General features: G+C 42.7%; 1 protein-coding gene across 2 annotated transcripts in view; it reads right to left on the bottom strand.

Annotated features, from left to right (window-relative positions):
- nedd4l (NEDD4 like E3 ubiquitin protein ligase) overlaps nucleotides 1-10583 on the bottom strand; it is a 614975-nt gene extending 604392 nt beyond the window's left edge. For both annotated transcript variants that reach the window (XM_070867774.1, XM_070867791.1), the window contains exon 1: nucleotides 10262-10583. In XM_070867774.1, coding sequence (XP_070723875.1) covers nucleotides 10262-10306 — 45 coding nt within the window. In that variant the 5' untranslated portion in view covers nucleotides 10307-10583. The remainder of the gene's footprint in view (nucleotides 1-10261) is intronic.
- Between the last annotated feature and the right edge of the window lie 2317 nt (nucleotides 10584-12900).

The following is a 12900-nucleotide window of genomic DNA, read 5'->3' as shown; positions in this document are numbered from 1 at the left end:
TTATATGATTACAGTAGTACCCTAGAACCTCACATCCCCTTCAATTACCATCCCATCTTCGTCTTCTCTAAAGGACCTTGAACATGTTGCCACCTCCCAGGACCATGCCCATCCTCCCCAAGACTTCTTGTTTGAATCCCTCCAGCGCAGCTTCTGTCCTTGTCAAAGCACCAAACCTGCAACTCAGCAAGGATATTTCAACACCTCCCATTTCTACTGACAAGGAAAAGACCAGCAATATGAACAACAATTTGTATTTATATAACACCTTCAATGTAGTAAAATGTCCAAATGCGCTTCATAGGAGTGTTATCAACAAAATTTAACACCGGGTGACAAAAGGAGATATTAGGGCAGATGACCAAAAACTTTGTTCACAAGGTAGGTTTTAAGGAGTATCTTCAAGGAGGAAAGGGAGCTTCAGAGGTTTAGAACATAACAAAAGAAATCGGAGCAGGACTAGGCCACCTGGCCCCTCGAACCTGCTCCGCCATTTAATAAGATCATGGCTGATCTGCTCATGAACTCAGCTCCACTTTCCTGCCCGCTCCCCATAACCCTTTATTCCCTGGTCACTCAAAATCTGTCTATCGCCGCCTTAAATATATTCAATGACCCAGTCTCCACAGCTCTCTGGGGCAGAGAAGTACATATGATTTACAGCCATCAGAAGAAATTCCTCTTCATAGTTTTAAATGGGCGGCCGCTTATTCTGAAACTACAGGCCCAATTTTCCCCAACCCATTTTTTCGGCGCTCTTACTTTAAATCGTCGACTTTGCGTGCTGGAAACGGCGCCGAAAAAAAAGGGGCCCCATCTTACCCGCTCTGCCGACTCTCCGGCGTAACTAGTGAAGTGGGGGGCGAAGCAACAGGCCAGCGCAGAAAGCACTGCCGGCAGCTGCGCACATGCGCAGTGAAGTCTGCGCACATGCTCCTGCCCTCCCAGCGGGCTGTGAGCAGTATCCGATGCTCGCAGCCCCTATCCCCGGCCGAAGGGATGGCCCGCTCTTCGCCGCACCCTATCCCTGGCCGAGTGGCCTCCCGCACCGGCCGGCCGGCCCACTGAGTTCCCGGCCCTGAGGCAGGACTTCAGCACAACCATCAATAAATAAAAGATAAAACTGGAGAGTTTTTGGGGGTTGGGGGGAGAGAAAGAATGTTTTGATGAGGTGGGGGGAACTTTAAAAAAAAACTTGATTCTGGCATAAAGATAGGACTTCTATTTTTTATTTATTATTGATTGATAGCTTATTACTTTTTGTGGTTTGTTTAGTGCTTTGTAAGTCTTGGTGCAGGTCCTCAGCTTCCTTGTATTTTTTATGTGTTATTGAATGATTATTTTTGTGCTTTGTAAGTCTTGGTGCTTTAAATGTACTAACCTGCGGCGATTTCTTAAATGACCGCAAGGTTTTTCAGAGCTGGCCACATATGCTGATCTAAGTCGATTTAGAGTAAGTTTTTGCTGGCCAAAGTGGCAAAAATGGCCAAAACTGGCTTAAGTGTCTGGGAACGCCCCCTTTTGGAAAAAAAAACAAAAAAAAAATCATACCTAACTGACTTACTCTGGAGCAAATTTTTTTTTGGGGGGGAAATGGCATTTTTTAAACTTACGTCAGAAAATCCAAAAAGATTGATGCAAGTCATGGCCAAAATTGGGCCCCATGTTCTCTTGTTTTAGTTTTCCCTATGAGTGGAAATATTCTCTCTGCATCCACCTTGTCAAGCCCCCTCATTATCTTATATATTTCGATAAGATCACCTCTCATTTTTCTGAACTCCAATGTGCATTGGAACATATTATAGGAAGGACGTGATTGCACTAGAGAAGGTGCAGAGGAGATTTACTAGGATGCTTCCTGAAATGGAGAATCTTAGTTATGAGGACAGATTGGATAGGCTGGGTTTGTTCTCATTGGAACAGGAGGTTGAGAGGAGACCTCATTGAGGTGTACAAAATATTGAGGGGCCTAGACATAGTAGATAGTAAGGGCCTATTTCCATTGGTGGAGGGGTCTATTCTGAGGGGGCAGTTTTAAGGTGGTTCGTGGAAGGTTTAGAGGGGATTTGAGGGGGGGCTTCTTTACACAGAGGGCTGTGGGGATCTGGAACTCGCTGCCTGGAAGAGTGGTGGATGCAGAAACACCACTTTTAAGAGATGGTTCGATGGGCACTTAAAGTGCCGTAACCTGCAGGGTTACGGACCTAGAGCTAGTAATTGGGATTAGACTGGGTGATCTGTTTTTGGACGGCGCAGATATAATGGTAAGTACTGCAGGGAATCGAATACGGCCAGGGTGATGATCTGGACTAGTTTCGATCGCCTGGATGGGTCGGAGAGGAATTTTCCCAGATTTTTTCTCCCTAAATTGGCCTGGGTTTTTCATCTGGTTTATGACTCGCCCAGGAGATCACATGGGTCCGGTTGGGGTGGAGTGTAGAATGTTTCAGAATAAGGGGTGTCGCAGTTGTGTGAGGCGGACTGGTTGGGCTCGGTGCTCTTTGCCTTTCCGTCATTGTTCAAGTTTATATGTAAACTTTAGGGCTGCTGACCAAGGGCCATGCGGCTCTTTGTCGGCCGGCACGGACACAATGGGCCGAAATGGCCTCCTTCTGCGCTATAAATTTCTATGCCTCTATGTATAGGCCCAACCTATCTTCATAAGTCAACCCCCTCATCTCTGGATTCAACCTGGTGAACCTTCTCTCAACAGCCTCCAATGCAAGTATATCCTTCCTTAAATACAGAGACAAAATTGTACGCTGTACTCCAGGTGTGGCCTCACCAATATCCTGTACAGTTATAGCAGGACTTCTCTGCTTTTATACTCCATCCCCCTTGCAATAAAGGCCAACATTCCATTTGCCTTCCTGATTACATGCTATACCTGCATACTAACTTTTGGTGTTTCATGCACCAAGACCCCCAGGTCCCTCTGTACTGCTGTGAATGTTTAAAAATGTATAAAGTCGAGAAGTTGAGAACGTGGGAATTATATAGGGACAGTATAAGCTAACAAAGAATTCATGGAGGAATAGCCATGACATCTCAGACTCGAGACTGCGAAATGTTACAACACTAACGCATATTGAAACAAAACCCACAGCTTGCAGAAAAACCTCAAGGTCTTATTAAATCATGTTATTAACCTGAAACATTAACAGAAGGTCTTTGTTTAAAATCAGACCATACTTAGGTCGGCTTATGAGTGGACAAAGGGAAAGAGGGATCTAAGAAGATAGGCTGAACTGGGATGTCACTCTAGCCCTATCTTGTTATCTTTTGCCGAAAATGTATAACCGTCGTCCCTTTACAATGTAACGTCACTTTGTCCGTAGGAAGTGGGTGCGTTCTATCAGAGTTGCATTCCTTCTGTCTGATAAGGTCCCCGATCGGGATTTGCTTTTTAAATAAAAGCTTGCTTTGTTTAAAGCACAAACGGTATTCATTTCAGTAATTTTGCTGAACCAGATTGAGGTAAAAGAATCCAGAAATCAACACTGCAGCACTTTCCAATTTTTCTCCATTTAAATTATCATTTGCTTTTCTATTTTTTCTGCCAAAGTGGATAACCTCACATTTTCCCACATTATACTCCATCTGCCAATTTTTTTCCCACTCACTTAGCCTGTCTATATCCGTTTGCTGATTTTGTGTATCCTCCTCACAATTTGCCTTCCCACTGATCTTTGTTAAGGGGAGAGAATTTCAGAGCTTACGGCTGAGACAACTAAAAGCACGGCCACCAATGGTGGAGCGATTAAAATCAGGGATGTTCAAGTGACCAGAATTGGAGGTGCGCAGATATCGGAGTGTTGCAGGGCTGGAGGAGGTTACGAAGATAGGGAGAGGTGAGGCCATGGAGCTATTTGAAAATAAGGATGACAATTTTAAAAATCGAGGCGTTGCCAGACAAGGAGCCAATGTAGGCTATTGGGCACAGAGGTGATGGGTGAACGGGACTTGGTGCGAGTTAGCATACGAGCAGCAAGGTTTTGGATGAGCTCAAATTTATAAAATTCAACTTTATTATGAGAACTCCATGACCTCCAAATTACACACCATCCTGATTTGGGCATGTCATGCTGTTCCTTTATCATCACTAGATCAATATCCTGGTACTGCCTACTACAGCATCATCACAAGTACAACAACGGTTTAAGGCGGCCCACCAGTTTCTCAGAACAATTGGGGATAGGCAACAGAACTAATGTGGCTTCCCCAGTGCTACCCACATCCTAAATACAAATTTACCATGACTGAACGAAGAAAATGTTTTAAATCCTGCCTCCAATCGCAACCCAATAACAAACATCCTGCTTTGTTCTTCAGGTAACAGCAATACCACATCAAAAAAGATATACAACTCAATCACTGGGGTTGAGGCAAAGAAAGTAAAATCCAAGGTGGAACAGCCCGCCACTCCCGAAGGAACATAGCAAATACCCACGTTAAAAAAATAATTTACTGTAACAAACTGCCATGGCTACGTACAAGTGTAAACTGCCCATTGCACTGTTGTCGGTGCTATGCATGAACAATGTTATTCTGTTGCCGAGGATCAACTTCCTTATTTATACTCAAGACATTCAGCTTCGCCTCTATATGACCACACTGGACTTCTACTGCTAAAGATAAGTTAAAAGGGACCACGAAGTCTTGGTAGCTCACTGATGCTCAGTTTAGGATCTGCCAGGACCTCTCGGCTCCAGCCTTGCTCCAAACATGGACAAAAGATCTGAATTCCAGAGCTGAGGGGACAGTGACTGCCATTGACATCAAGGAAGCACTTGACTGAGTTTGGCATCAAGGAGCCCTAGTAAAATTGAAGTCAATGGGAATCGGGGGGAAAACGCTCCATTGGCTGGAGTCAAGCCTAGCTCAAAGGAAGATGGTTATGGTTGTTGGAGGCCAATCATCTCTGCCCCAGGGCATCGCTGCAGAAATTCCTCAGGACGGTGTCCTCGGCCCAACAATCTTCAGCTGCTTCATCAATGACCTCTCCTCTATCATAAAGGTCAGAAGTAGGGAAGTTCACTGATGATTGCACAATGCTCAGTTTCATTCGCAACTCCTCAGATAACGGAACAGTACATACCCGCATGCAGCAAGACCTGGATGACATTCAAACTTGGGCTGATAAGTGGCAAGTAACAGTCGTGCTACACAAGACCCAGGCAATGACCATCTCCAATAACAGAGTGTCTAACCACCGCTCCTTGTCATTCAATGGCACTACCATCACCAAATCCTCCACCATCCTGAGGGTCACCATTGATCAGAAATTTAGCTGGATCAGCCACAAAAATACTGTGGCAAAACGAGGTCAGAGGCTGGGTATTGTGCTGATTCCTCAAAGCTTTTCCACCATCTACAAGACACAAGACAGGAGTGTGATGGAATACTCTCAACTTGCCTGGTTGAGTGCCGCTCCAACAAGACTGAAGAAGTTTGACACCATCCAGGACAAAGCAGGCCGCTTGATTAGCACCCTAGCCACCATCTTAAACATTTATTCCCTCCACCACCACTGCAACGTGGCTGCAGTGTGTACCATCTACAAGATGCACTGTAGCAACTCGCCAAGGCTTCAACAGCACCTCTTAACCCGCAACCTCTACCACCTAGAAAGACATGGCAGCAGGTGTATGGGAACACCATCACCTCCATGTTCCCCTCCAAATTACACCATCCTGTCTTGGAAATATATTGCAGTTCCTTCATCGTCGTTGGGTCAAACTCCTGGAACTTCTGCATAACAGTACCTTCAGCACATGGACTGCTGCATTTTAAAATGCCGACACCCACATCCCAGGAACACATTTTTTTAAAGTAGATTTTACATTAAATATGCCCAACCATTGCAGAGAACCAATCAACAGACAATAGAATGTTGCACCACATAGCCAAAACTTTTGAAAATAAAAGTCAACAATGCTGAGATCAAACTGTGCAGTACTGTGGTCAGACCACACCTTAAGTACCACATCCATATCTGGTTGACGAGACATTCAAGCACTGGAGGCAGTGCAGAGAAGAGCCACGAGGCTTATCCCAGATGTTAGGGGTCTGAATTGAGAGAAAAGTCTGGTGGGCTTTTCATCTGGAAAGAAGCAATCAGAGGTGATCTCAGAGGTATAAAAGATCCTAAATTATATGGAGATAAATCCAGATTATTACTGTGTTAAATTGTGGGATGAGAAGGGAATATCGGTTCAAATGAGTAAAACTTTATGACCGATTACGACAGGAAATAAATCAACATGATCCACACAGGCAACAGACTTCCAGGTAGAATGGTGAAGGGAAAAATCATGAATGCATTTAAGAAACAACTGGATATGGCAATAAGAACATAAGAAATAGGTGCAGGTGTAGGCCATCCGTTCCTTTGAGCCTGCTCTGCCATTCAACAAAATCATGGCTGATCATCAACCTCAACTTCACTTTCCCACCCGATTTCCATATCCCTTGATTCCCCTAGACTCCAAAAAATCTCTCTCAGCCTTGAATATATTCAGATACTCAGCATCCACAGCCCTCTTAGGCAGAGAATTCCAAAGATTCACAACCCTCAGTGAAAAAATTCCTCATCTCAGTCTTCAATGGTCTACCCCTTATCCTGAGACCGTGCCCCCTAGTTCTAGACACTTTAGCCAAGGGAAACAACCTCTCAGCATCTACCCTGTCAATCTCCTTCAGAATCTTGTATGTTTCAATGAGATCACTTCTCATGCTTCTAAACTCCAGAGAGGCCCATTCTACACAATCTCTTATCATAAGACAGCCCTCTCAACCCAGGAATCAATCTTGTGAACCTCCATTGCACCGCCTCCAAGGCAAGTATATCCTTCCTTAGATAAGGAGACCAAAACTGTCCAATGGTGGAGGATTGCAAGGTGCTTCTGGATAGATGGCCAAATGATCTTCCTCATCCCATAATTATCTTATGATCATGCGATGTTGCATTGTTCAACTGGCAGTCCAATGTTAAGTCACAACTGAGCCAGAACGTCCTACAGTTTAACACTGTCAAGACCAAAGAGGTCCCATTAGGCAAACACCTTGTTCCACCTTCCTTCCCTGCTGATTTGCTCCAGTCTTTGGTCACTTCACTGTAACTCTTTCCCAACTCCAACTCAAAGCCCATCCCCACATTGCCCCTGAAACACCTAGGTACATTTTGATATATGTTGAAAAGAGTATGTATGTGCAAATTGTTATTACATATACACAATAAGCAGGCAATTGTTAACTGTAAAACTGCAATACAAAGAGTTCAAATTGGGTATCTAATAATGAAAATGTTAAGGGTTACCATGGTGATGAGACCTATTCCATTTAGTAGTGCTATGGGTAGTCCTTTATCTTGTGATATCAGTATACAAAGAAATGCTCTGTTCTTTGGATGGAAGTACTCGTGTTGAACATTTGCACACTTCCGCAGAGATTGCTCAGGAGTTATTTTTACACGTTTGTGTTATCTTCACACACATGAAACCAAATCATTTATAGCCATATTATGAATCAGTTACAGGATACCTTTACTGCAAAACAAGCATAAGTGGCAGATAATGTATTCACTGAATGCTGTAGAACTAATAGTTCAACTTTACGTAGCAACAGTTGCAACCAATCTTTGTGGCCCAATAATGTTAATTTCAGCCTCAAATAGGCCTCAAGGTTTTTAATCAAAGGAAAAAAACAAACCATGACAGCAGGCATCTATTTGATATTTACAGTTATGGAGTATGTTTTCAGAATATAAGCACACATTTTATAAATAATATCTGAATGATCGAGTGGTAGATTCTCCAATAGCTCGCATAAGCATCTTGTCTACTTCTCCACCATCAGATATAGGCATATGTGGTGATCCAGTCAGCTGTACATATCTGTGCCGATGCACACGTTACCTGGAATCAGGCACGAGGAAAGGGTAAATGTGCAGCTGCATCTTTAGACACATATAGGTTCAAAAATATCAAGCTGATTCGGGCTACTGGAGGGAAAATGAGCTGGAAAGAGAATACAGTGCTTTCTTTCCTACCCCAGTTTTTTAAAAATGAATAAAAATGTGGAATTTATGCTTAGATTGTTTCAATGAGAAAATTGCAATTCTATCACAATGGAATCTCAGCAGAAATATCTCCGTTGAAGTATATCATGCTCATTTCAAATTACCTTGCTCTGGAAAGACCAAGTGGCACTTTCACATACAAGTGACACGAATGCTATCTTTGTGACCCAGATTTATAAATGCAAACAAGCAATATCCTCCTTTGAATATATTCACAATACAGTACAACACAAACTAGAAAATGCCACATTCAATTCCTAGTTTGTGCTGGGTTACTCGATCTCAACTAGGGCAGCATTGAGAAATGACAATTGCTTGAGCATTCCTTTTGGGAGTTGATAAAAAAGAAAACACCAGATTCACACTCCCACACGTTCCTGCTGAAAAATGTTTTTGTATACGGAACTGGGGTGCTAATCCACGCTTTCGTTACCACCATACTTGATTATGCCAATGCTTGTCCTGCCTGGCCTCCATTTTTTCCATAATTGAGCCCTACTGTGTGATGTATTTTTTTTTTTAAATATAAATGTCTGTTATACATATAATCACTCACTTGATGGTTCAACAGTGCTATCCAGAGCTCATCCAAACCTCTGCTACCCATATTCTAACACATTACCCCTGTGCTCACTGACCTATAATAGCCTTTGGCCCAGCAACGCCTCAATTCTCATCCTCGTGTTCCAATCATTCCATGACCTCATCCTTATCTCTGTAATCTCCTTCAGCCCTACAGGAACTCTACATTCCTCTATCTCTGCCCTTGTCCATCTCCGACTTCCAACATCCCGTCATTGGTTACCATACCTTCAGCTGTCCAGGCTCTGAACTCTAGAATTCCCTCCCTAAACTTCTCCATCTCACTCCTTTATAATGCTCCTTAAAGCCTACCTCTTTGGCCAAGGTTTTAGACCCCTGTCCTTTGGCTCAGCTTCAATTTTTGTCTAATTTTGTTCCAGCCTTGGAAAGTTTTACTATGTTAAAGGCACTATATAAATGCGAGTGGTTGTTAACAAATTCTGACTCCTCATGATTGAATATCTTGCCGTGACTCCACACCTGGGCTCACAAAGAATGGCCATTTAAACAAAGCATTTAAGAGCTGCCAGTGTCAGTGCCTCAATATCAGCATTTATATTATTTATTTTCAATACATCACACATTATGGCTCAATCATGCATCCAGTCTGCTGCATACAAACACAGTACAATTAATCTGTAATACCCTGTAATCACCTCATATGATCTCTCAATAATAGCACAACCAGTCTGTTATACACATATCGCTCACATGATGGTTCAATGGTGCTGTCCAGAACAATAATATGCAGTTAAATAAAGATGGTCCTTTACATACCAATTTCCATCAATGTATATATACATAGTAATCCTTTTTTTCGAAACAAAAGTCTGGAATTTCCACACCTCTCATACTACAAGCAGCTCTCGGATATATAATCTTGGGGAGGGAGGATCAAGTTCCTTTTTACCACAGATTCGGTGCTGGTTTTCAAAAAATTAAAAATACCAGGTCTTTCCTGCCAAAATTCCCGAGTTGAATCAGCACAAATATGTCAGTTTATCCTAGGTATAAAGTGGAAGTGGATAAACAAAAGCAGTCAGCTGTGCCCACTCCCACCACCCCTCCTCCTCCACATTAAGAATACAAACACATCTTGCTGACCGATACACAACTATTATTTCCAAAAGGACGCGAGATGAAAACAGAACAGTCACCAAACAATTCTCATCTGCTCTGTTTGGCTGGAAGTTCCAGAACCACAACAGAAGCAGAGAAGAACGAAAGGCTGTCACTAATGGGCAGATAGCGGTTACCCACTTAACTCGAAATTGCCCCCTTTGTTTCGGGTGTAGCACGAAGAGAAGTAACATTTTTCAAAGAATCAGTAAGTTCCTCACCTATCCCATAAGCAATCAATATCGTAGTCGACTTTCCCGATCAACCATGAAAGGAGATATATTTTAATGCCACAAAAAAAGGGGATTTAGGTTTAGAAAGTAGCATAAATACACAAAAGGAACACACACGTTCGTGTCCGAATGGCTGACAGCACAGCGCTTTCCCACAGTTGGCGATCACCACAGAGCATGTAAACTCTGAAATGAATACACAAGTACTGCAAACAGAAAGAACATCCTCAAAAAAAATAGTACTCACTTCATCTTCAGAAAGTCCATAAATCGTGTCGATTGGCGTCGCCATAGAACCAAAACGGATAAAGGGACAGAGGGGGTGGGGGAAAGTAGCACACACACAACACTCACTGGACAAGCTTCCCGAAAAATACCTTCTCAAACACACACACACACACACAAAACCACTCCAAGAAGGCTGTACCCTTCTCAAACCCTGCTGCAAAGGCCACAACAAAGTAGCCGCGCACCCAACACGCCAACAAACAGTGCACCAGACTATTACCGACAATCAAATCCTCTTTTCAAAATCAAACAAAATTCGTTGCCTCCAAATCCCTTCGCACAGAAACTCGGGACATGCGCGCTCGTTACATTGTTCCAACCACACGCCCCGCCGCTCAACCGAGCTCGCTGCTTGATTGACGTCGCCGGCCGTCCAATCAGCGGCGTGCCCCGCACGCCCGTTGGGCCGCTGCCAGCCAAACGCGTGCGTGGATGCCGTCCTGAGGCGGAAAAGAGGGCGGGATTTGCCCGCTGAGCAAGTTAGATTGAGGGGGAGTTGCACAGTTTATGTTACAGATTGTTGCAGTAGGTGAGATTCCATTTTTCCAGGTTCTCCTTCATTTTACAAGAAACGTGCATTTCTAGTGCTTTCATTTCTGTTCAGTGTCTCCATGTATTTTCATGTGGAGGCTTACATGAGGTTTTCATTCACAAATATACACAATGGGGCTGTGATCCGATTTCTGTTCAGACCATTTAAAATAGATTCTTTGTTTAATTGTAAAACGTTTTGATTAAACAGGCCAAGTCAGTGTTGGGTTGCTGAAGGTGAGCAGCTATTTTGTGGTGTCTCTTATTAACCATATCCTGTTTGGTAGTTGTAACATTCACCCGTTCTGGACTGGACTCCTTGAGGATTGCGCAAATCACATAAAAATGCAACGCCCTCGCCCTTCGTTAAATGTAGTTTAAGTCTACATTCCCAAGTCGCATTGCTGTTCGAAGGGATCTGTGGGAATACAGTGAATCTTACCTGTGATAGGATCATTTATTGTTACGAACTATTGTGTGATACGGATGCGATAGCGTGGTGGTATATGTCTGCAGTCCAGACAGTTACATTCAGTAGAAATGACCGGAGGATCCAAATGGCATTTTGTAATGTATAACGTTTCATTCTGTTTCCGCAGTTTCATTCACTAATACAATCTAAAACATTTTTCAGAAAACTGAAATCGATCTCTGGGTTACAGTGTGTATATTTGTAAAATAGAATGATTTGAAGCACATGTCTTGTGAGACAGGGATCCAATCTTAAATTTAATCCAAATATAAGATACACGCATGTATATAAGAAACAATGTGTTTCTGTGAAGGACTGTTGCATAAACACAGGGTATTTCACTTCTTCCCAGTTAGTCATGTGAGCTCAGAAATGAGTCACTCTGGTGAAATCCCTGAACATTCAATGGGAAATCACTCAGCCCCCAAACAAATCTCGGAGCAGTGGTGACGGCAGCTACACAGACTTTTAGTAAATACGGAAAAAAATTACGTTAGGCACAATTCAGACATATTTTTGCATCTTAAAATCCAAGCATTCAGTGCTCAGTTTCCCGTTTTAAAAAAACATACAAATCATACTATCAGATTTTTATTAGGTAAGGTTATCAAAGGATATGGAACAAAGGCAGATACACGGAGTTAAGATGCAGATCAGCTATCGTCTAATTGAATGGTGGAATAGCCTCAAGGGGTTGAGTGACCTACTCCTGTTCCTATGAAACACTTTATTAATATATAAAATCATAAAAGTGATTTATTTTTTCTCTTGAAAATGTTGCCTTCTTGTTGGGTACATTTTAATTGGAGCTGGTTCTCTTCAATACCTTGTCCAAATGTCCATTCTTTTGTTGTGAGGCTCGACAGTGAATGTCAGCAGGCAATTTAACAGCAGGCTATTCCACAGTCTGACGTGAGATATTTGATCTGATCTAAGTTAGCCAATCTCAGTTTGCTCTCAGGTAGGGGGAAGAGAGTGCTACAACTGGCTTCAGCAGCATGGATATGAACTTCACATAGTATTTCAGCTGTGGTGTTACTGATACAGATTCACCATGACAGCTTGCCCTAAAATGACACATTTTACTACATTAAAAGGTGCTATATAAATAAAAGTTATTAATAAAATCCAGTATTCCCTTAGCTTTTTTTAAATGCTTGCTGTTTGAACATGCTTGAGATGCTGCTCTTAATGTATTGTGATCTTGAACCATCCCCCACCCCCTCAACTTCCTCCTCTCTTCCCTGTCACCAGGCTTACCCCTTTCAAGGTAATGATTACTTTTTAACCAAAATGTACCTCACAGTCACTGACATTGAACTTCAGCTGCCATTTTTTTGCCCATTTCAGCATCTCACCAACACCCTTGCAACATCCTTTGTTACTATGCCTTCTAATTTAATACCATCTTCAAATTTGGATGCCAGCCCCTCTAACCCTATATCAATGATGTGTACAGCGAATAGCATTAATCCCAGAACAGAACCCTATGAGACACCACTACCCACTTCCAACCACTAGAACAATCTGCTCTTAATTTCTACTCTCTCTTTTCTTCCTTCTAACCAGTTACCTTTCCCCGAGTTCCACACCCT

The sequence above is a fragment of the Pristiophorus japonicus genome, chromosome 2 (assembly GCF_044704955.1).
Source record: "Pristiophorus japonicus isolate sPriJap1 chromosome 2, sPriJap1.hap1, whole genome shotgun sequence".
Lineage (NCBI taxonomy): Eukaryota > Metazoa > Chordata > Chondrichthyes > Pristiophoridae > Pristiophorus > Pristiophorus japonicus.
The sequence above is the reverse complement of the archived record's forward strand: the minus strand, read 5'-3'. Positions and strand labels throughout refer to the sequence as shown.